The sequence below is a fragment of the Equus asinus genome, chromosome 23 (genome assembly GCF_041296235.1).
Source record: "Equus asinus isolate D_3611 breed Donkey chromosome 23, EquAss-T2T_v2, whole genome shotgun sequence".
NCBI lineage: Eukaryota > Metazoa > Chordata > Mammalia > Perissodactyla > Equidae > Equus > Equus asinus.
This window is the reverse complement of record NC_091812.1, coordinates 39,256,691-39,281,372: the sequence shown is the minus strand read 5'-3', so window position 1 is coordinate 39,281,372 and position 24,682 is coordinate 39,256,691. Positions and strand designations below refer to the sequence as shown.

Genomic DNA, 24,682 nt, shown 5'->3' with positions numbered 1-24,682 from the left:
AAACTGAGGGTCTCAGCACCAAAGCTTTATGTCCCCAGGATCCATAGTTTTCAATGCCTTGCATCATGACACCTACTACCCAAGCCTGCATGGTCCCTTCAATTCAGCTGCTTGCCTCCCTTGCTGAGGGTCAGCAGAACTTTGCCAAGAGTGCTTGTTCCTCTGCTCAGGGTCCTGTTTCCCTAGGTATGCCACACAGCTATTCCTTGTGAGGTCTTCACCTCTCCAGGGCATTGTCAATCAGCATCACACAGCAATAATTTGTTATTTCAGGACTCTAGGCCTTCAACTATTTTCTAGTATAAGGAAAAACTCTCTCTCTCTCCTCTCTCTTTCTTCCCCTTGCTCACTCTCGTTTGCTTCCTCTCTCTTGTCCATTGGGAACATTTGCATAATTTTTGGCTAACTAAGGTATTTATAGGTCATGGGAAAAGCAACTTTAAGAAGCTTCTGCTTTCTAGCCTGCAAAAGTGTGTCATATGGGAAAATACTAAGGCTCTGGATACTTGGTTTAAGTTTGTGGAGAGAGTATGGAAAGCTGAACGGAAAAATACAGAAAGAAAAAGTATTATCTCAACTAATTATCTTGCTACACACTTTGACCTTGCACATTATCAACCCCTCCTTCTGCATGGGAATCTTCCTCTATTTACTTCTAACATTTTTTATAAACAACAACAACAAAAAATGGTCTTTGCATCAACGGTTCTTCTGCCAAACCAATAGAACTGTTCCTAGTTCTTCACTTCTCGTTCCCTTTGGGACCCACTATGAACTGTTCCCTACCTGACTCTTACCCTGTTAGATTCTACACTGGCCTCCTACACCAAAATTCGATCTTAACTCTCTTCTCTTTTACTTCTCTTTGATATTTGACTCCACTGATGACCGTCTCTTTTTAAAATTCTCTTCTGTTTTTGCTTTTATGAAATGACATCATTCTGTTTACGTCTTCTCTCTTATCTTCTTTTCTCCTTCTTTAACTTTTTCTTGCTTCTTCCCACATGAAATTGCCTCCTTTCTGTCTTGAAACTGTATACCCATCAGTCGGTCCTGATTAATTTTTAATACTTTAACTCACAACTCTTTGCTGTTGACTTCCAAATCTGGATCTCCAGGCTGGACATCTCAGCATATTTCTAACCCCACGTTTTCATTTTCTTTGTTAGCCAACTCCTCTGGAATGTTTTACAGTCATCTGAAATTCATCATGTCTAAAGCTTTACTGTGGGATTAGATTCCTTCATGATTTTCCTCGATGTCATCAGCATTTTCATCCTCTACAACTCAAAGCCCTTGTCTTGTAAAATTACTCTTTCTCTCTCACATCCAGCTTACATGTAATGAGTCACCAAATCCTATGATGCTTTCTTTAAAAATCACTTCTATCAGTCTTGTTTATTCCACTCTTTCCATCCTATTCCTAGCTCTCACCAATACATGGATCAATAATGTGGACTTCCAGTTGGTTTCTCTACTTTCAATTCTTCTCCCTCCTCTTCTGTATACATTACAGTCAAATTATTTACCTCAAGCTTCAGTTTCATCTTGTCCACAACTTATCCACAAATTAGTTTATAATCTCCTACTAATCCCTAACACAACTATTATCTAGGTTCTTTTCCCTAGAATATACTTTGCTCACTTGCTTTCCATACCTTTGTACCTGCCATCTTCTCTTCTTCCTGAAGTGTCAGCCCTGCCTCTCCACTGCTTAACTTTCCATCAAAGCCCAGTTAAGTTCTGTCTCCAAGATGAAACTTCCAAGACCACTGCAGCCCACACTAGTCTCCCCCTTCTATTCTCTGCAGTTCATTTTAACATTTAACCAGTAATGTTTTTACTCTATTACATTTTCAATATAATTAGAATAAAAAGTCTAAGCTTCTTGTGCTTAAAGATATTTCACTTATTTCATTTATATCTCCTGAACACCGAAGACTTTTTTCCATGCCGAATTAATGGAAAAATCTCTTCTTTTAGAGCTGGACCATAGCTATATTGACTGCATACTCTCTTTTATGTACTGGAAATAAAAAGATGAAAAATGATTTTAAATGTACTTTCTCAAACTCTGGCCAAATTAACAGTGATATCTGATATATAAAGAATACAACATTTATTTTAAAGAGCATTCTACCTATTACCTCATTGCATTCTCAGACTCGAATAAAATAGAGATAGCAATAATTATAACAGCTAATACTTATTGAGTACTATGTGTCAGGCACTGTATTTTCTCATTTATTATCTCATGTATTATCTCATTTAGTGTATTATCTCATTTAATGTATTATCTTATTTAATCCTTTAATAGCTTTATCAGAAGATACTATTATCATCTACTTTTAACCTATGGCATATGTTCTTATATTCATGATATACATAAAGAAACTGAGGTACATAAGTTCTGCAAGTTTGTATAGCTACCTAGTCTTGTTGCTGGGACCAGCCTCTAAATGTCTTTACTACCAATGGAGTAAATTTTTAAACCCATTCTGAGGAGATTACCTTAGGTTTGTGTGTGTGTGTGTGTGTGTGTGTGTGTGTGCAGGGTTTTTTTTTTTTTTTGGTTCGAGTTATTATTTCCTCTAACTTAAGGTTTTTGTCTCAAAAGGTTTGCTTTGATATTATGATATCATGTACCATCAACACAAAACTAGATTATTTGTTTTTATAATCTTCTTTTGACAAGTTATGTAAAGTAGGTTAAGAGTTTGTGCTCCTGAAACAGACTATTTCTAATCAGGCCTCTGCCCCTTACTACCTCTGTCATTTTAGGCAAGTCTCTTAATCTCTCTAAGTCTGAGCTCTCTCATTTATAAAGTGGGGATAATTATAGTACTACTTGATATGATTGCAATAGGATTAAATAGGGTAAAACACATACAAGTACATAGAATAATGCCTGATATGGGGTAATCACTCAGCAGATGATATGTTATTATGATCATTCTCTCAAAACATATCTTTGAATATATACTATTTGTATATATTCAAGAATACATATTTGGTATAAACACCAAGAATACAGCGTTAACAAGAGCAATGTTATAGTAGGAAAGGCAGACAATAAATTGGACAGAAAGTAAAAAAGTAAATAAAGGAGACATTACTTGTATTATAAGCAAGCAAGTACTATAGTTATTATAATTAATTGTGCCCACAATTAATATTCTCAAACTAAAAATTTAAAGGATTAAACCATGGGGAATCCTAGTTCCCATATCGAGATATCAACATAAAATGCTAAAACATCTTGAGAAACAAACAAATATTCTAGTATAATTCCTAACAATCCCATATTCCATCTTGCATAACTGAAATTCTCATTTATAAATATTCAAATATAGTTTATTGGGCAGCTCCCATTTTATCACAATATTCTGGAATACGGTAGCTAGGATAAGATATTAATAATTAAATCAGGAATTCATTCAGCAATAATAGTAACTTATTCATTCAAAAAAAGTCATTTCACTAATAATTTGTGAATTCAAAAGTTCATTAAATCTCGCTATGAGATTAATTAGTACTAGCAGTTAGGAACGTGTCCATTCATTCACTAAACATTTAATAAGCGTCTATTTAGCAGTCACCGTCCTGGGCATTGAATAATAAATATGAAACATGGTTCCACTCCTTAATGAGCTTACCACTAGCAGAGAAGAGATGATTACAATGATTTTTCAAAAATTCACCATAGTGCCATAAAGAACTATAATTATGACATAAGTATGAAACAGGGCATAAGGGAACAAGCAGCCAATTCTCAGGGAGTTTATTCATTCATTCACCAAATATTATATGATTGTCGGTATTATTAACATTTCACTTATTATTTGCTGTTAACATTACGAATTATAATTGTTAACATTAAATCATTACCAAAAATCTACTATGTGCCAGGCACTGTTCAAGGCAAAGATATCAAAGTAAACAAGATAAAAACCCCTGCCTGCATGGAGCTTACATTCTGGTAGGAGGAGACAGACAGGAAACACAGAGAAGTCAAGCATATAGGACATCAGTCTGAAGGGAACGGCACGGAGAAACACCCAGTAGGGCGCGGGGACGGACCGTGCAGAGCGAGCGCGAGCATAAATCACAAGTGCCGGGTCTGACGCATATTGCTGGAGAGGTTTTTTTGTTTATTTGCTGCTTTGTAATACTCCTCTCAGTATAATGAATATTTTCCTTTCTCACAGGGTTTCCCTGATAAATTTCTGACTAGGACTCACAGCCCACTATAGTTTGGACGTGACTCGTTTTTCGAGGAAGGCGAGGAAATTGTGCTAATCCAACGACGTCCATCTTTAAAAGAATCCGATCGCCAGTTAATTCGACAGCACACACGCATGCCCCTGGGAGGCAGGGCGAAGCCGGGGGAACGGAAAATGGAGAAAAAGACACAGAGGCGGAAGGCAGAAAGGAGAGGAGAAGGAATCCTGAAGGGAAGCGGTGACACTGCGCCGAGCAGCGCGGGTCGGGTCGCAGGCTTGGGCGTCCGGCCGCCCCCGCGCCTCGGGCAGCCCCGCGCTGCCCCCGTGCGGCCGCCGGGCCGTCCCTCCGACCAACTCACCGCAGGCGAACGACCCGTGCCGCTGCGCGGCGCTGCCCTGCCCCTTCCCTCCTAACGTGGCGAAACGCTGTCATTCTCAGCAGGCAAAGCCGCTAGGGGGCCCTGTCACAAGCTAGTTACAATTTGGCAATAGACAAGCCTCCATAATCTAGCAGCGGAGGAAGCGCAGTGTACCCCCGGGGACCCTCTTTGTTCTGGAGATTGAGGCGAACGCCCGTGTCTCCCTACGGAACTAGCAGGAATTTCCCGAAGCAGCTTTGAATCCGACTTTGAAACGCGCTGACACGTTCTCGAACACGCAGGTTTCAGCAGGTTTGGTTGCCGACAACGCGTCAAGCCCTGAGGAACAATGGAAACGAGCACGGACACAGGCACGGCCCTCAGGGAGCGTGGGGCTGTGGAGAAGAAGTTAAGCGCCCCAATAAGAGGGAACAAACCGGACGATCCAAACACCGTGAAGGAGACGAGGGAAGGTTTCTCTGAGGAAGCGACGCCCCATGAACAACCAGGCAAAAAGGGCGGGAAATGCATTCCACTGAGGGAGCAACATCTTTTATGGCTTCATCGGTTAACTGGGGCCCCGTGTTTCCTTTGGTGAGTCTCTCTAGTGACGATGGGAGGAAAAATGAAGCAATCATTTTAAGAATTAAGCCTTGCTGCCTTCAACGGTCTGAGAGCCCCGGGGAGCGCCTGAGCCCAAGCGGGCTCGCCACCCCAAGCCTCGCCTTGGCGTTCTCGCGAGGTCCGCACGTCGTCGAAAGACCCGCCAGGTGCGCGTGCGCGGTTCGAGCGGGCGCGGGAGCGGACGGCGGTTAGAACAGGAGCGCGGGGGCCTTGGCTGGGGCGCGGGGATGCTGCGGCCTCTCTGCGTGTGTGTGCTGTTGCTCGGGCTCCCGCTGGTTCGGGTCTCTCTCGAGCTACGCGACATCAGGGAAGCCAGGAAGCTGTGCGGCAGGCACCTCCTGCAAGAAATAGTAAAACTCTGTGGCGATGCTAACTGGAGCCACTTCGAGGAGGAAACCCCCCCACCGCTGCTCTCCCAGGCCACCGTGGGGGTGGAAACCTTCATCCCCGACCGCTTGGAAAGCACCCAAACCACTTTCCCGGTCTGGGGGAGAGGCGCAAACCCAGGTAAAAATCTAAACCGAAGGCATGTTTGTTCATCCCTGTACATTGCCTATCCCCAAATCTGCGCTCCCAGTCGGTGAGTTCTCCAGGAAATGGAATTGGTGCCTAGTACACAGGTAATTTAGAATTTTTATAAACCAGTATGTTGAAGATATACCAAACTTCTGTGAAGCTTTTTAACTTACGAGAAATAAGTATACACATAGAAGTCTACACATTGATGTAGGAATGCTGCTCTTCCCCAGCTTTCTCTTTCTGGAATACCCTTGTCACCTGGCAAACTCCATTTTGTCCTTCAGAGCCTAACTTGGGTATCATTTTCCCCATGAAATCATCACTCACCCTTTCATAGCTACTCCATTCTCCCTTCTACGACAGTATCGGACACGTAGTTGTTTTTGACTAGCCCCAGGACCCGCTACATCATTGGCTCTGCCCGGTGCAAGATAAAAATGCAGGGCCCTTGAGCCAGCCCTGATGGCCTAGTGGTTAAAGTTGGGCTCTCTGAACCAGAAGGACTTTCAACTAGGCACTGGGGCTTTGGGAAGGAAAAAAAAAAAAGACTGGCAACAGATGTTAACTCAGGGCGAATCTTCCCCAGCAAAAATAAAAGTCTCCTACAGAAAAAAAAATGCAAGGCCCCTTGTTCAAAAAGCAGGAAAGAGCCATTAAAAGTGCTAAAATATAAAGCTTTTTTCCTTTTTTGTGCATATCTCGTCTGCTCACAGACGTTATTTATTGTCACATCAGACTTCACTTAAAAGTTCACACACTTAACACTTCACTTACAAGTTCAAAGATAAAATTTTGAGAATTTGAAGACTGTGACAATAGCACCTTACAGGCACGCATTAACTTCTTTTTAAATGAATGAATGAAAAAGATTATTACTGCTAAGGGAATGAAAACTTTTAAAGACGGAAACAATGGAAACCATCAGACTGAATCTTTGTCATTTTCTATCAAAGCTACCTACGCATAAACTCACTTTATCCTTTTCTTACAGTGGAGGAAGTGTCTCTCCCCAAAGTCTTCTACTTCTGCTTTTATTACATCAGTGACTCTCACACTTTAATGTGCATGTGAATCACCTGGGGAATACTGTTAACATACAGATTCCAATTCAGTAAGTCTGGGGTGGGGCCTGAGAGTCTACAGTTTTACAAGCTCCCAGGTGATGCTGCTGCTGCTAGTTGGATAATGCTTTTTGAGTAACAAGGGTCTGCTTCACCTCTCTCTCTCTCCCTCTCTTGTTCTTTTTGCCCAGAAGTGCAAGGAGGACCTTCCCTTTCTACTTGATGTTGGATAGGCATTTCTTTCAAATCAAATACTGTGCTCTCACTGCCTCCTATAGACAAAATGTTACCGTCAGATATCCAAGCTCGAGTTTTGTTATTTAAAAAGAGCTTGACTTCCTTTTCTTGAAAAAGAGACTATCTCAGACTGCTCTGGATACTACTTTCTTAATTTAAAAAAGTCCACGTTAAAGCTCAGAGCTGATTAACGACCCCTTTATTTCAGGTGTTATTCACACTCTCCTGGAGGAATAAATGTCATTAATTAATGAGGAGGAAGCTGAAATGAAACAAAATTTGTTGGAAATAAAAACATATCTGACAGTATTTCAGAATTGTCATACTCATTAAACATAGTTACAATGGGAACTATGTAAGGGGCAGTTTGCTGAAGTGGAAATATCATGTGGCAATAAAGCCATAGTTGTTTTAAAATGTGTGGAAGAATGAAAAATAGATTTAGGTTATCAATATGAATTTGTATTAAAATTTTTTTAATTATTAATCTGTAAGGAAAGATTACATTTAATCTGTCCTCTGAATTTCCAGTGAATAATTTAGAACCTGTAGAGAGGTATGTGTTCCCAGTATAGAATTCCAATATAGAATATATAATTATGCCATTTCTTTTGCATGTGAATGTGGCTGAAAGTTGATTAACTTTTATTTAGCTTGTACCAGCAGGACACATTTCTGTTAGATCAAGTCAATAATCAACAGTTTTAATCTTAATGAAGAGATAGTTTGGTACACTCATCCAAAACGTTTTTTTCTAGAGCTATTCATATATAACTTGAATCTGAAATTGTGTGCTTCTTGTTAGTGGATCCTGAAGGTAGACCATGTCTCCAAGACCTACCCCAGAATGTGGCACCATGAAACTAACATCATATTTCTAAATTCTGGCTGAGTATGGTGCATCCCAGCTCTTGGTGCCAGGTGAAACCATTAATATTTCATCACCAGCTTTTCATAATCCGTAACTCCCTCCAGTTAGATTGGCCATATCCCCCTATTCTTGGTCTTCATTCATCTATTATTGGTTTTTTGTTTTTTAGATATCATTATCACAACTGGGCCATGCAGGACCCCTCTTTTTTTGTATTAATTCAACACAATTTGAGTGCCTGTTATGTGCCAGGTATTCTTGGCACCTTGCTTGGGACATAAGAGGGAATGGTTTCATTCAGGAGGTAGTGAAGGCTCCTGTCCTCATGACGCTTACAGAATAGTGAAGATAGACGCTAATAGTGAAGATAGATGATAAACATAAGTAAATTATACAGTATGTTAGATGATTAGTCTTCACACATCTCCTTTCTCTACTCCCATTCTCCTCCTCTCATAGGCAGCCATTCCAACGTGTGTATTATATATTTTTTGTATATGTTTTTTGCAAATTGTGCGTTGTTTCCTGTGCATGTATCTTAAAAATATATCTAAATGGTATTTAAGATCTATATCCTATTGTTATATGAACATTTAGTCCATTGCTTTCAAGTGCTGCATAGTACTCACATGCGTTCCCCACATTTTACTTCCTCATTCTTTCAGCAATGAACACCTAACCTATATAGCCTGACACTATAAATAACACTGCCATGAACATCATTGTATGTGCCCACTTATGGACCTGTGTGGACATTTCTCTGGGTTATATACCTAAGGGTAGAATTGCTGTGTCATAAAATATATGTATGCTTAATTTGCTTGAGGAGTGTCAGTTTGCTCTGCAGAATGGCTACACCAATTTATAGTTTCATCACCAGTATATGAGGATTCCTGTGTTCTCATATCCATGCCAATAGTTAGCATTATACAATTTTTAACTCTTGCCAGTATGATAGCCAGTTTCATTTTTCTCTTACTTGCTCTGGATTTGAGCATCTCTTCATTTGCCTATTGGCCTTTTGGGTTTCTTTTTTCTAAAAGTTTCCTGTTTATATATTTGTCCATTTTTTGTTGGAATTGTTATTTTCCAGTTGATTTGTAACAGTTATTTGAAATCTAGGTACAATAGTAACCAGTTGTTGGTTTTAGATATTGCAAATATGTCCCATTCTATCATCTATTAGCGTTGTTTGACAGAAAGCCCTAATTTTATATAATTAGGCAATAAGTGTTTTGCCTTATTGTTCATACTTTTGAAATTTTGTTTCAGAGGTCTTTTTCTGTCCCTCTGTTAACTTTATAGTTTTACATTTCTCATTAGGTCCTTAATTCTTCTAGAACCCATTTTTGGTTCGGTTCTGGCTAGAGATGCTGTCTTAGTCTTCTCAATAAGTCTTATTTTTTTCTCTACATAAGGAGCTAGTTTTCTGAATGCAATCTACTAGATCATTCTTTTCTCATTGATTTGTAGAGCCACTTTTATTGTTTATTAAGTTTGTCTGAGCTTCCTATTCTGTTTAATTGGTCTTCTTGTTTGACCTTGTACCATTACAACACTTTTTAATACTATGACTCTGTAGGATGTCATGTATCTGGGAGGGCAAGTCTCCAATGTTTATTTTTTTCCCTTTAAGATTGAATAAGCCAATCCTCAACCTTTATTCTTCCATATATATTTAAAAGTAAGCTTATTGAATTTTTTTTAAAAATCCATCTGGAATGTTAATTGGGATATATGGAATATGTAGATTAATTTGAAGAAAATTGGCATGTTTTTAACATAAAGTCATTCCAACCGAAAGCATAGAATATCTTTGTATTCTATTTTTAGAATTTTAAAGTTTTCTCTATGGAGACTTTCTTTATTGTTGGTTAACTTAATGCTTAATACTTTGGGTTTTTCTGCTATTGTAAATGCTTGTTAATTGTATTTTCTAGTTAGTGATTGTTGGCTAGAGAAATGTAATTTTCATAGGTTGATCTTTAGTAATTATGCTGAACTATCTTAATAGTTCTAACAGTTGGTTTCTGTGGATTTTTCTATCATTTGCAAATGATAGTTTTGTCACTTCCTTTCTAAACCTTATACAGTCTTCTTTTATTTTTCTTATAGCATTGGCCAGGTCCTCTAGCACTGTTAAGTAGTGATGATTGTGGGATGTTTCATCTTGTCCCCAATTTTAAAGGGGAATGCATTTAAATTTCTCCATTAGGTATAATGTGCTTAGGTTTGTGCTATATAACCTTTGCTAAGATAAGGAAGCTTGCTAAGAGGTACTTTTTTATCATTATGAATAGGGCTGAACTTTATTAAGGCCTTTTTTGGAGCATCCTTTTGCATAATCATATGATTTTTTCTTTTATTAATTAATTCAGGAAATACTTATGGGGTAGGTACCTGCTAAGTGCCAGGCACTACTCTAGACCCTTCGGATACATCAGTGAACCAAACAAAGATCCCTGGCATCATGGGGCTTTCATAAGTAAGAAAGGTAATAAGTAAATATTAGAAGGTAATAAAGCTATAGAAAAATAAAAAGTGAAACAGGACAAGGGAGATCAAGACTGCCGGTGGTTGGAGGGTAGGGTATAGTATTAAATAGTGTGATCAAGGTAGTCCTCATTGAAAAGGTGAGATTTGAGAAAGGAGGTAAAGGGGTTAGCCAAGTAGATAACTGGGGAAAGAATGTGTAGGCAGAGGAAAGATCAGAGCAAATACACTTCTGCCTTGTGTATACAGCAAGGAGGCCAGTGTGGCTGGAGCAGAGAGAGTGAGTGTTCTGGAAGTAGTAGAAGGTAAGGTCAGAGAGGTAACAGGCAGGCCAAATAAAATAGAGTCTTTTAGACCCTTGTAAGGTCTTCGGCTTTTACTCTGAGTGATGCAGAGAGTCAGTACAGACTTTTGAGCAGAGTAATGAAATAATTGACATTTTAAAGGGATCACTCTGGCTACTGTGTTGAAGATAGACTGTAGGGAGGCAAGAGTAGAAGTAGAGAGACCTGTTAGGGAGGATATTAGAGTTGATAGTAGTTGGATGAGGATAATAGCAGTGGAGGTAGTGAAAATTGTTATTTTGTAGATATATTTGGGTAGATTTTATGTGAGATATGAGAAAAATAAAAAATGACTCCAATATATTAAAAATAAGCAATTCCAAGCTTTTTGCTTTGAATACCTGGAAGGATAGGGTTGCTGTCACCTGAAATAGGAACGACCTCAAATGGGACAGGTTTGGAAGACAACATCAGTAGTTCACTTTTGGACACGTTGAGTTTGAAAAGTTCAGGTGGACTTTTAAACATGTTGAGTTTGAGACATTGAAGTGGAGAGGTTGAGTAAGTGGTAGGATATATGAATCTGGAGTTTGGAAGAAAAATCTTGCTTGAAGATAGAAATTTAGGAGTCATAGGTATATAGATGATTTTTTGAACCATAAGACTAGATGAGATCACCAAAAGAGTAAGTATAAATAGAAAAGAGTACCGAGGACTGAGCCCTGGGAGACAACAGCATTAAAAAGTTGAAGAGGAAGTACTTGCAAAGCAGTTAGAAAAGGGGAAAATGTGTAGGAAAAAGAGTGAATTGGTGTCCTGCAAACCAAGTGAAGAAAATGTATCAAGGAGTGTTTTTTGATAAGTCAAATAAGATGAGAATTCACTGTTGAATTTAGCAAAAGTGGGGGTCATTCGTGACCTTGAGAAGTTTTGGTGGAGTGATGGAACAAAAGCCTGATTAGAGTGGGCTTAAGACAAAATGAGAGAAGAGGAATGAATTCGTATATATAGAAAACTCTACCAAGGAGTTTTGCTACAGAGGGGAGAAAAGAAATAGGATGGTAACTGGCAGGTAAGAAGGGCCAAGAGAAGTGGGTTTTGGTTTAAGTGGGAGAAATAACATTTGTTTGCTGATAGGAGAGATTCAATAGAAGCGAAAAATTTATGATGAAGGATATAGAGAAGCATTGCTGGAGTGATGTCCTGGAGTAAGCAAGAGGAGATGAAATCTAGTCCATAAGTGGAGGAATTGGCTTTAGAGTGGATAGTTCACCTATGGAAATAGAGGAAGGCAGAGTATATGGGTACCGATGTTAAGAGATGAGTGAAAAAATGATGAAGGGAGCAAATGTAAAGTTCTCTTCTGATTCCCTCAATTTTCTCATAAAGTAGAAAGTAAAACCAGCTGAAACTGATGATGAAAGTCTATTAATATGATAAATTGCATTGATAGATTTTGTGACCTTGACTATCCTTGCATTTCTGGGATAAACCCTTTTTTAATATATTTGTAAAATACGTTTATGGATTCAGTTAACTAATATCTTATTTCAGACTTTCAAATAAACATTTGTAAGTGAAATGGGCTTATACTTTTTTTTTTGAGTCTCATATTGTTCTTACCTAGTTTTGGAATAAAGATTATGCTAGCTTCGTAAAATGAGCTGGACAGCTTTTGCTCTTTTCCTGGAACAACTTGCATATGATTAGAATTTACTGTTCTTGAAAAGTAGGTACAACCTACTTTTAAAACCATCTGTGTGTGTCTTTTTTGAGAGGTGATAACTATGACTGCCCTTTTAATTTCTTTAAATATTGTCGGTATGTTTAAGTTTTCTGTGTCTCCATGTGCCAATTAAAGCATCTTGTATTTTTCTAGGAATTCATCTATTTCATCTTGATTTTTAAATGTATAAGCATTCATAATATTCATTTATTTAAACAATTGGTTATATATGTAGTTCTTTTTTTCCTACTGTATTTTCCTGTATTTTGTTCATTTTCTTGTTTCGTTTTTCTTGGTTAGTCTGGCTAGAGTTCTATTTTATTAATCCTTTTAAAGAACCGACTTTTAGTTTTCTAAACCTTTATATTGTTTTGGTTCTGTATTTTGTTGATTTCTTTCCTTACTTCTTTGGGTTCTCTCTCTTCCTCTTTTTCAAATCCATTGATTTAAATGCTCGTTTTAAACCTTTCTTGTTTCCTGATGCGTACAGCTTGTTTCCCTTTAAATTCCTTCTCCAATTTAATATGTAGTTTCCATTAGCTAGTCCCTAATTGCCTTCATTCATGAAAAAGTTTCCTTCTTATTGTCTGCCTTTTTTCCTTTAAGTGGCAGAACATGGCACATCTCATCCAGGAAGCCCTTTCTTCATCCTGCCTAGACGACCTACTTCACTTTTTCTCTTCAATTTTCTCTGTTAATTATGACATTTTAATTGATCACATATTTGTCTGTCTTGGATGACAGTATTTATTTACTACTGTCTCTTTAATATGTATCCTAATGTTTTATTGTTGCTCAATTCAGCTTAGGCATTTATTAAATACAAAGATTAAAGAGTATTCTAATAGGACTCTAACTGCAAGAGATAGTGATTCAAGTAAATAACCTCAAGAAAAAGTCAGGGGGGCGTAAATCATTATAAAAATAAGATCTAGAAATGGTTCTGGAAAGCCTAAGGAATTATATGAGCTCTAAAAACCACCCCCTCCCTCTCTCTCCCTGAATCTTTTCACCTCTAGTATTTATGTTCCTTTATAACTTTAGCTTGTCATGACAAGCCTCATAGTATCCTTTGTTTTGGTTTTCACTAACTCATCTTTTTCTCATTACTTCTTAATTCTAATTTCAAAGAGAGGAAATCTGATTGGGCCAGCTCCTTTTTTTCACATGGCATGGATTACTGGCCACTGTAGTAGACTGATTTCTTTGGGGTCAGGTGCCAACCTCCAGTCTGTTCAACTGTGGCTATAGGGTGGAGTCACGTGTTTCAGCACATGGCTGCCTAAGCAGTGGCTATGGGCAAATATATCCTCCTAGAAGGGAGTGTAGAGAGACAAGGGCAATGATAGAAATCCAGCAAGCCTCCAAATAATTAGCTTCTGGAGTTATTTCAGTTTCTTTCCAGTATTACTGAATGAGTTAAGAGCAGTATAACAGTAGCAATCAGTTCATTGAGCATATCACCACTTCTCCATTTCTTTATATTTCAGTGAAGAACAAAATGGCTTTTACTAAACCACTTAGTTATAAGATGTGCATAAAAAGACAAATAGCCCAATTGAAAAAATGGGCAAAGCATTTGAATAGACATTCCTACAAGAGGATATACAATAAGCACGTGAAAAGATGCTCAGCATCATTAGTCATTAGGTAAATGCAAATCAAAACCACAATGGGATACTATTTCATGTCCTTTAGGATGACTATAATCAAAAAATGGAAACTATCGAGTGTTGGTGAGGATGTGGAGCATTTGACACCCTAGTATGTCAGTGGTGAGATTATAAAATGGTGCAGCCACTGTGGAAAACAGTTTGGCGGTTCCTCAAAAAGTTAAACAAATTGACCGTATGATCCGTCAATTCTGCTGCTAGGTATATACCTAAGAGAATAGAAAGCACATGTTCAAACAAAAGCTTGTAAGTGGATGTTCACAGCAGTGCTATTCATAATATCCAAAAAGTGGAAACAACCCAAATGTCCCCCAACTGATAAATAGATAAATAAAATGTGGTATATCCATACAATGGAAACCTTTTCAACCATAAAAGGAATAAGGGACTGATACATGCTACAACATGGATGAACCTTAAAAACATTTTGGTAAGTGAAAGAAACCAGACACAAATGTCCACATATAGTATGATTTCATTTCCAGAATAAGCAACCATAGAAATAGGGAGTAGATTAGTGGTTGCCAGGGGCTGGAGAAAGAGGGCAATTGGAGTGATTGCTAATGGGTATGGGATTTGGGGGTGGGCGGGGTGGTGATAGAAATGTTCTGGAACTAGATAGCGGTGATGGTTGCACAACCTTGTGAATATACTAAAAAACACTAAATTGTATAATTTAAAATGCTGAATTTCATGGCGTGTGAATGATATCTCAAAAAAAATTTTGTGTGTAAAAAATGTACAAAGTTTTCTAAGCCTTTTTATAAGAAAACACTATTTACAACTGTTTCAGTTAAAAATATATATTGCTTTTGAATAACTATTTTATTATTTAAAATGTGATTACTCACAACTAGAAGGACCCACAACTAAAATATACAACTAGGTACTTGGGGGATTTGGGGAGAAAAAGCAGAAAAAGAAAATGTGATTACCTATTTTTTAATAATTATCTGACTTTAGTATTCCATTATTTGATTAAATTTTCAGCTAAAGGAAGATTTTAATAAAGTAGGATTTTTTCTTGTCTCTCAACAGTCTCTACTTCTGCCTCTCAGGAAGAAGCAATAAACAGTTTGGAGATGCAGTCATTGCCTGAGCATCAGTATAAAAAGGCCAACTTGCCACCTGATAAGACAAGAAGATTTTCCTCTTCAAAAGATATCAATTCATATATTCACGAGATTGTAGAATTTCAGAAGAAAAACACAAACAAAATTAGAATCTTAAGCAATTTGTTTTGGGGGAATCATCCCCAAAGAAAACGCAGAGGATACTCAGAAAAGTGTTGTCTTAAAGGATGTACAAAAGAAGAACTTCGCATTGCATGCCTTCCGTATATTGTTTATAAAAACTAAAGCAAAAAGGATCATCAGTTGTGACTGAGATAGACTAACCATCATAGGAATTATACTAACTTAATAAAAACTTAACATATTTACTTTTAACTTATTTTTTTGGTAATTGTCCTTGTAGGGTTCTCTGCCGTAAACATCTGAATGTACTTGTAAGCACTTGACAATACTTTTTGGTGGTAATAGGAATCTTATATTTCCTTTCGTGACCCCTATTTTTCATATATTTTTATATTTGAAGAAGATGTTACTGGCATGATCCGTGTATACATCTAAGAATTACCTGTTCATTCTTGTTGCGGTGGTGGAAATTCTCTTAAGCTGCCTATAGATGGATTATGGAATGTTCTGCATTCCATCTATATGACATACAGACTGATGCCCATGACTATTAGGCTCACTCCAGTATGCCAATACATCTGTCCCACCAACTTAAAAATAACTAACCAACTGCCACTCCTAGTAGGAGTTGTTATACTATAATAGTAGGTACACTTTAAATTCCTTGAGTTTTATTATAGTAACTGATCAGAAATCTTTTCACAGTTTCTCCTGAGGACTTAGAATTCAATGAATGTCTTTAGGTTGTAAAATCTCTCCAAGATATTCTGTCTTTGCTTTGAAGGTACTGATATAATGTGACACACTATTCTGGCTTACTTAGAATATAGTGCTGACGGAGCTAGCAGCATTAGCATCACCTCAAAACTTGTTAGAAATGCAATTCTAAGGTCCCACCCCAGACCTCTTGAATCAGAAACTCTGGCTATGGGGCCCAGCAGTCTGCTTTTTTACAGACCCGCCAGGTCATTCTGAAGTAAGTTAAAGGTCGAGAACCACTGGTAATAAAGTCACTATATGAACATTTTTGAAACCCTGCTATTTATGTGCTTGCATTTCTCAACTCAATATAGATGTTACAACACTAAGTTTTTGGTGTATTTTGGGTGTATTGGACACTTTGGACACAAGGTGAAAAATATGTGAAATTTTTTAAATGCTACAAATAGAGCAAAGCTTAATCCAAAGAATCCAAAGTGGAATTCATACTTTCCACCATTAATTAAGGGATAAGCATCATTTGAAATCTTTCTCTAGTTTCTTTCCCAAATATGTACTGTAATGTTCTTTTCAATTAAATTTTTTATTCCTACTTGGCTCTGTTATTTCTTAGGACAAAGGTTCTTTTCCACATATGTCTACATCATATACACTTAAATGCATTAATAAATTTGTTTGAAATTTTTTTTACCAGTTCCAGGCTGTAGTCTACATTCAGTTATTTTTCTAAATATAGGGAGCCACTCGTTTAGATATAAAATAACAGATTATATCATGGTTGAGTGGTGGAGTTAGTCTGCTAGGTGTTAGATGAAAATGTACCATTGAGAATTATCTATGCTTAGGCCAAAATACAGCCGTGCAGTTGAGCCAGTTTGAAGAATTATAGGTCTATACTTGTAGTTTAAGAATAAAAATAGTTTATTAGCTTACTAACCCATATATACACATCAAAAGTCCAAATTAGAAAATCATGAGATTAACCAAGTGTATTACTTGCATAGTTATATACTTCCCTACCCACTTTACTAATTTGTATGTTAGGCTGTATTTAATTTGCTTTTTAGCTTAGTGCCTGTCTTTTAATATTTATAATTATGCTAACAATAATTTTGTGCATTTGGATAGAACATTCCCATTTTCCTTATGGACTCCTTAAAGGAATCCTGAAGCAGAAAAAAAATGAATGAAAGCTGAGATACCTTGATATTAAGCAACTCGTTGAGGCTCATTCATCTTAAGTTCCTTCCTAGTTAGTGGTAGAGCTGGATCAAGATTCTAATCCTAGCATCTTGTTCAGTACTCCTGATGTCAAGAAATCATGAGCAGAAATTATCCATACATATTTGTTTGAAGTTTGTTTATTTGGCCTCTACTTTGTTTGGCATCTCTATTGGTTAGCAATCTATTGGCTCTAAGCCCCAAATCTCCTGTTCTTTATTCTGCTTTGTGATGCTGGGACCTGGATCCTGTAAATCACACTTTTCCTTTACTAGCTGGCTTCTTAGGTTCTGCCAGTGGGGCACTAGAGGGAACTCCTTTCCCTTTTGCTCCCTATTTCAATATCACCCAGCAGCATTTCTGCACACTGGTAGTGGCAGTTTGTTTCACTTTATCCTTAACTTCCATAACCAGCTTCATCACTTTCCCTCAGAGGTACCAACACCAGCTGACTGGTGCCCCTTTCTCAAATGTCTGAGTTCCAACTCTGTGGGAACCCTCCACCAAGCTCTTACGGTACAAGCATCAGCTGGGCAGCACATTCTCCTCAAAGATCTGGGTCCTAGCTTGTTGCATGCCCTTCTTCCAAGCTTTTACATGTTGATAATTTCAACGTCTTTCCTTTGTTTAGGCATGGTAGCCACTTCGTAAAGTTTTTTTTAATCTCTGTATTACCTTAATGTTTGACTTTTTTTTGCTTTTCAGTCCTCTAATACGTCTAACCAACTCTTTATATTAAATTTCCTGTTAAAATACCTGCTGTGGTTTCCGTTTTCTTGAGTGGGCTTGGATGATAAAGCTGCTGACAGTGGTTCAGAAAGTCGTTTTGAATTGGTTTAAGGCAAGGATGATAGTAAATGAGTTTCATCTTAAATGGAAACTCCAAATCATTAGTAGTGGCTTGCTTGTTTGCAGTCAATCCTGGCCCAGGTAACCACTGTCAATATTGGTAAGTCTTTCCTTTTCCAGAATTTAATATAAATGGAATCATATGGTATATTTTCTTACGTCTGGCTAATTTCACTTAGCATAAGGTTTTAGAGATACCTCAGTGTTGTTGCATGAATCAGTAATTTGTTCCTTTTAATTTTTCATAGCATTCCGTTTTATTAGGAATAGAGCTTCTATAAACATTCATGTACAAGATTGGTGTAGACATATTTTTTGTTTGTTTGTTGTAAGATTAGCCCTGAGCTAACATCTGCCGCCAATCCTCCTCTTTTTGCTGAGGAAGACTGGCCCTGAGCTAACATCCATGCCCATCTTCCTCTGCTTTATATGTGGGATGCCTACCACATCATGGCTTGACAAGTGGTGCGTAGGTCCACACCTGGGATCTGAACTGGCGAACCCCAGGCCACTGAAGCAGAACATGTGAACTTCACTGCTGTGTCACCAGGCCAGCCCTTAGACATATGTTTTTATTTATCTTGGGTAAATATGTAGGAGTGGCAAAGCTGTGGCATATGATAAGTATAAATTTGACTTTGTAAGAAGTCGTCAAATTGTTTTCCAAAGTAGACTCCAATTGCTCCATTTCCTCACCAATGCTTAGTATTATCAGTCTTTTTAATTTTAGCTATTCTAGTGAGAGTGTTGTGGTATCTCATTGTGGTTTTATTTTGCATTTCCCTAATGACTAATGATGTTGAGCCTCTTCATATGCTTATTGATTATTCATATGTCTTTTATGAAGTGTTTGTACAAATCTATGCCCATTTTTAATTGGTTGTGTTTTTAAATTAATGAATTGTAAGACATTTTTATAAATTCTTGATACAAGTTCTTTGTCAGATATATGAAATGCAAATATTTCCTTCCACTATGTGATTTGCTTTTTCATTTCCTTAATATCTTTAAAAGAGAACTTTTAAATTTTTATGAAGTTCAATTTATCAATTTTTCTTTTATAATTGGTAATATTTTGCATTTTATATCGAACAAATCTTTTCCTTTTCCAAGTTCAAGATATTCTCCCAAGTTTTCTTCTAGAATTTTTATAGTTTTAGATATTATGTTAGGTCTATGATCCATTTGAGTTCATTTTTGTGTCTGGTGAAAATAGAGGTCAAGATTTATTTTTTCCAAATGGCTAACCAGTAGTTCCAGCCTATTTATTGTACACTATTCTTTCATCCAGTGACATTGGCATGTCTTACAAAAATCAATTGACCATGTATATAAGTGGGTTTATTTCTGACACTCTATTTTGTTCCAGTAATCTACACATTTTCCTTATGCCAGTATCACACAGTCTTGATTACTGTAGCTTTATAAGCCTGGAAACAAGGTAGTGTAAGTCCTCCAAGCTTTGTCTTCTTTTTCCAAATTGTATTGGCTATTCTTGATCCTTTGTATTCCCATATAAATTTTAGAATCATCTTGTTAATATTTATAAAATTCTACTGGGATGATGGTTGCAACTATACTGAATCTACAGATTAATTTAGGGAGAATTGAGTTGTCTGATCCATGAACATGGTATGTCCCTCCATTTTTTGGTCTTCATTAATTTCAGCAATATTTTGTAGATTTTAGTGTACAGTTCTTACAAATATCCTGTTAAATGTATCCTTACATATTTTATTTTTATGCTACTTTAAGTGCTATTTTTAATAATTTTATTTTCTAATTGTTGCTAGTATCTAGAAATAGTAAATTTTCATATTTAGGCCATATATCCTGCAATATTTAAATTCACTTATAAGTCTAGTAATTTATTTTTTTTGTAGATTTCTTAGGATTTTCTGCATAAATAACATCATCTATGGGTAGAGACAGTTTTATTTCTTCCTTTCCAATATGATGTCTTTTATTTTTTTCTTCCTCATTGCATTGCCTACGACCCCCAGTAAAATGTTGACTAGAGAGCGTATCCTTGCCTTCTTCCAGTCCCAGGGGGAAAGCATTGATTCTTTCACCATTAAATATGATGTTAGCTCGACTTTTGTAGATGCACTTTATCTGATTGAAAAACTTCACTTCTATTCCCAGTTTGCTGAGAGTTTTTATCATGAGGGAATGTTGAATTTTGTCCAGTGCATTTTCTGCATATGTTGAGATGATTATGTGGGTTTTCTCCTTTATTCTGTTAATATGATGAATTTCATTGATTGATTTTTTTGAAAGTTAACCTAACTGTATTCCTCAGATAAAATCTGAGGAATCTGTCATGATATATTATCATATATACATATATATATATATATATATATATATATATATTTCTTTTTTCCTGGATTTGCTACTAGTTAAGGGTTTTCGTGTCAATGGTCATAAGGGATGTTGGTGCATAATTTTTTCTTACGTCTTTGGTTCTGATATGAGAGTAATGAGGGCTTCATAAAGGGAGTTGCGAAGTGTTGCTTCCTTCTTTACTTTCATAAAGAATCTGTGCAGGATTATATTATTTCTTCCTTAATTGTTGATAGAATTTGCCAGTTATTTCAGGTTCAAGTTTTCAATTATAAATTCAATTTAAAAATACATATAGTGCTATTTAAATTTTTTATTTCTTCTTGAGTCTGTTTTGGCAGTTTTTTCTTTCAAGAAATTAGTTACTAATATCTAAGTCCTTAGTCATATTTATAGGCATAAAGTTGTTCATAATATTTCCCTCATCATCCTTTATATGTCTGTAGGATCTGAAATGGTAACCTCTTTTATTTCTGATTTTGGTAATTTGTGTCCTTTTTTCTTTTTCTCTTGATAATTCTACCTGAGGTTATCAATTTTATTGATATTTTCAAAGTATCAGCTTTTGCCTTTGCTAATATTCTTTATTGATTTTTTCTATTTTGTTGAATTATGCTTCTAGCTTTATTTTTTCCTCCTCTTGAATTTAATTTCCTTTTTATTTTCTAGTTTCTGAAGTTATTGATTTTAGATCTTCCTTTTTAGAAGCATCTAAATCTATAAATTTCACTCTAATCACAGCTTTAACTGCATATATATTTTCATTTTCATTCATAAATATTTTCTGTTTTCTCTGGTATTTTTTCTTTGACCCATAGGTTATTTCTGTTTTTAAAATTTCCTATGTTTCACAGCAATTACCAGATATCTTTTATTAATTTCTAATTTGAATTGTGTTGTTTACAGAGAAGAATATTATTTTAATCTTTTAAAATTTCTTGAAAATTATTTTATGGCCCAGTATATGCTGAATCTTCATGATTATTCCATGTGCACTTGAAATAAATGTATATTCTGCTATTGTGTGGTGTAGTGTTCTATAATTGTCATTTAGTCAAGTTGGTTGGTTGTGTTCAATGTTCTCTATCTTTACTGATCTTGCTGTCTTGTCGTTCCATCAATTAATGAGAGAAAAGTGTTGAAATGTAATTGTGCATTTGTCTATGTGTCATTCTAGATCAGTTATTATTTATAATTCTTCATGTATTTCAAAATTCTGTTACTAGGTGCATGTCATGTCTTATTGATTAATTGATCCTTTGGTTATTATGTTTCCCTTTGTCACTGGTAATATTCCTAATATTAATATAGCCGCTCCAACTTTCATATTAGTGTTTCCATCATATATAATCTCTCACCCTTTTATTTTTAAACTATCTTCACCTTTATATTTAAAATTGGTTCCTTTTAAACAGCATTTCATTGGTTCTTGCTTTTTGATTTTGACAATATATGCCTTTTATTTGGAATATTTAGATCAGTGATTAATGTAATTGTCAGTATTGTTTGGGTTTAAATCTACACTCCTGCTATTTTTTATTTGTCCCATCTGATCTCTGTTCCTTTTTCTCCTCGCATTCTACTGGGTTGAATTTTTTTTTTATAATTCCATTTTATATCTTTTATTGGTTACTTAGCTATTTCTCGTTTTAATTTTGATATTTAGTGGTTGCAATTTAGAGTCCAATTTAGACTTTAGCTTCTTAAAATCAGCCACTTCTGATAGCTTTCCTGAAGTGTTTCTACACTACAAAGTCATGATCAGCATGAATTGTAAATATACCTGCTTCTTTGCAAACATTTCTCAGGTCTGCTCCATTAAAACCATCTGAAAGCTTCATAATTGCTTTTAATAATCTATTTTATCATGCTTTGTAATGATACCGCTATGGATTTTCAATATATCTAATCTTGCTTATAAATAAATCAATATATGTTTTTTCTATTTACCTGAAGACAGCAAAGCAGAATCTATTGTACAAGTTTGTAGCCATGATCATTTTAACTCTATGCAGAGTACTAAATCCATCCATTTGATTAACTCCATTAAAATCCTCTGAATCTATCAACTGGAGTACTTTCAGAAAACCAACACCCACCAATGGCATCTATTTTATCCATTAAAATGATGCATGGCTGATGATCTCTGGCATAATTAGACATTTCTCCAATCAAATGAACACTTTCACCAATGTACTTGTCTATGATAGAACTAGATACAACTTTTAAGAAATTGCAATCCAGCTGACTCTTGCTATTAGTGTTTTTCCTATAACTGATGGTCCGTATAACAAACAGCCTTTTAGAGGTATTATCCCTACATTGGAATAATTCTAGATTTGTAAGAGGTAGTTCTATTTCCTCTCTTAATTCTCTGATGTGTGCTGAGACACACACCTCCCTCCCCGCTCCAATCTCAGAAAAAGAAATATTCCCTGTGTCCTTATGAGACATGCTGTAAACCAGTGGATCTTGGTAAATATCAGTGTAATCATATCCAAACCAACTTATTCCTGGCTTCAGCTTACTTTTTTCAAGCTGACAATGACAACCCACAACATATCTTGGTCCATTTTTAGCTTTAACAGTGAATTTTTCTTCAATTAATTCCTTAAGTACTTCACCCACAATCTGCCCAGATCATTTTCAGACATTTAATATTTATTAGTAAGCTCTTTTAATTGTTCCCTTAAATATTTGACAGCTATTGATCTTCTTGTGCTCCAGAACCTTTTTTGTGATGTCTTGAAGCTCATGATCTCTATGTTCTGCCATGATGAGATGCCATCACTCATAGGCACTGGGGTGGGGGAAGAAGTGGGATGAGGGATGACAGCAGCACTGGAAGGAGGGGGGGTGGATGGCCCTGACCATTCCAATTGTCTTTAAAGGAAATCAAAAAGAAGAAAGAAAATATTTTCTATTTGCCCTCATATTCACCATCTGGCTCTCCTTATTCTTTTATTGTAGGATCAAGTTTCAATGTGGTATAATTTTCTGTCTGAAGAACTTCATTATTTCTTTTAGTATAAATAAGCTAATGATGAATTCTCTCAGCTTTTGATTTTCTGAGAAAGTCTATTTTGGAGGGTATTTTATATAAAATAAAAGTCTTTGGAGGGTATTTTTATTTTGGAGGATATTTTATATAATTCTAAATTAACACTTTATAATGTGCCTTGGTGTGGCTTTAATATGTTAATTCTGCTTAGGGTTTGTGATCTTCTTGAATTTGTGGATTTACCGTTTGGAATTTAGAAAAGTATCTGTCAAATTTTGAATTCTCCTCTCCTTTTTATTCTGGGACTCCAATATACAGATGTTATACTGCCTGATAACGTCCCACAGTTCAGTGTGGCTCTGTTTTTTTGTTTTCTCTTTTCTTTCTCTCTTGCTTATTATCCAGTGTCCAAATATAGGTGTTTCATGTTTTGTCCAGCTCTCTTGTTGCTTACAGGGGACAGGCAGATCTGGTCCAATTTACTCCATCATGGCTAAAAGCAGAAGTCTCAGCTTCATTTTTTAACAGATTATTGTGCTGAGGTCCTAATAGCTTATAACATTGTGAAATTTCAGTGGTATATTATTTGTCAGTCACCATATATATGTGCCCCCTTTACCTGTTATGCCCACTCCCCCAACCCCCTTCCCCTCTGGTAACCACTAATATGTTCTCTTTGTCCATGTGTTTATCTTCCACATGAGTTAAATCATGCAGTGTTTGTCTTTCTCTGTCTGGGTGATTTCATGTAACATCATACCTTTGAGGTCCATACATGTTGTTGCAAATGGGACAATTTTATCTTTTTAGATGGCTGAGTAGTATTCTGTTGTATATATATTCTACATCTTCTTTATCAATTCATCAGTTGATGGGCACTTGGGTTGCTTCCACACCTTGGCTATTGTGAATATGCAATGAACATAGGGGTGCATAAGTCTCTTTGAATTGTTGATTTCAAGTTCGTTGGATAAATACCCAGTAGTAAGATAACTGGGTCGTATGGTATTTCTATTTCTAATTTTTTGAGAAATCTCCATACTATTTTCCATAGTGTCTGTACCAGTTTGCATTCCCACCAGCAGTGTATCAGGGTTCCCTTTTCTCCACATCCTCTCCAACACTTTTTATTTCTTGTCTTGGTAGTTATAGCCTTTCTAACAGGTGTAAGGTGATATCTCATTGTACTTTTGATTTGCATTTTGCTAATGACTAGTGATATTGGACATCTTTTCATGTGCCTATTAGCCATCTGTATATCATCTTTGGAAAAAAGTCT

At 36.3% G+C, this 24,682-nt stretch overlaps 1 protein-coding gene and 1 pseudogene across 1 annotated transcript; one reads left to right on the top strand and one right to left on the bottom strand.

The window, feature by feature from the left end:
* The first annotated feature begins 4,224 nt into the window (after window positions 1-4,224).
* Window positions 4,225-21,723, top strand: INSL6 (insulin like 6). Its single transcript, XM_014860725.3, has 2 exons — window positions 4,225-5,713; window positions 15,109-21,723. Exons 1-2 carry the CDS (start codon window positions 5,434-5,436, stop codon window positions 15,426-15,428), a joined length of 600 nt encoding a protein of 199 aa, XP_014716211.2. The 5' UTR covers window positions 4,225-5,433; the 3' UTR covers window positions 15,429-21,723.
* A 312-nt stretch (window positions 21,724-22,035) lies between these two features.
* LOC106843609 (26S proteasome regulatory subunit 10B pseudogene) lies at window positions 22,036-23,177 on the bottom strand (annotated as a pseudogene).
* Between the last annotated feature and the right edge of the window lie 1,505 nt (window positions 23,178-24,682).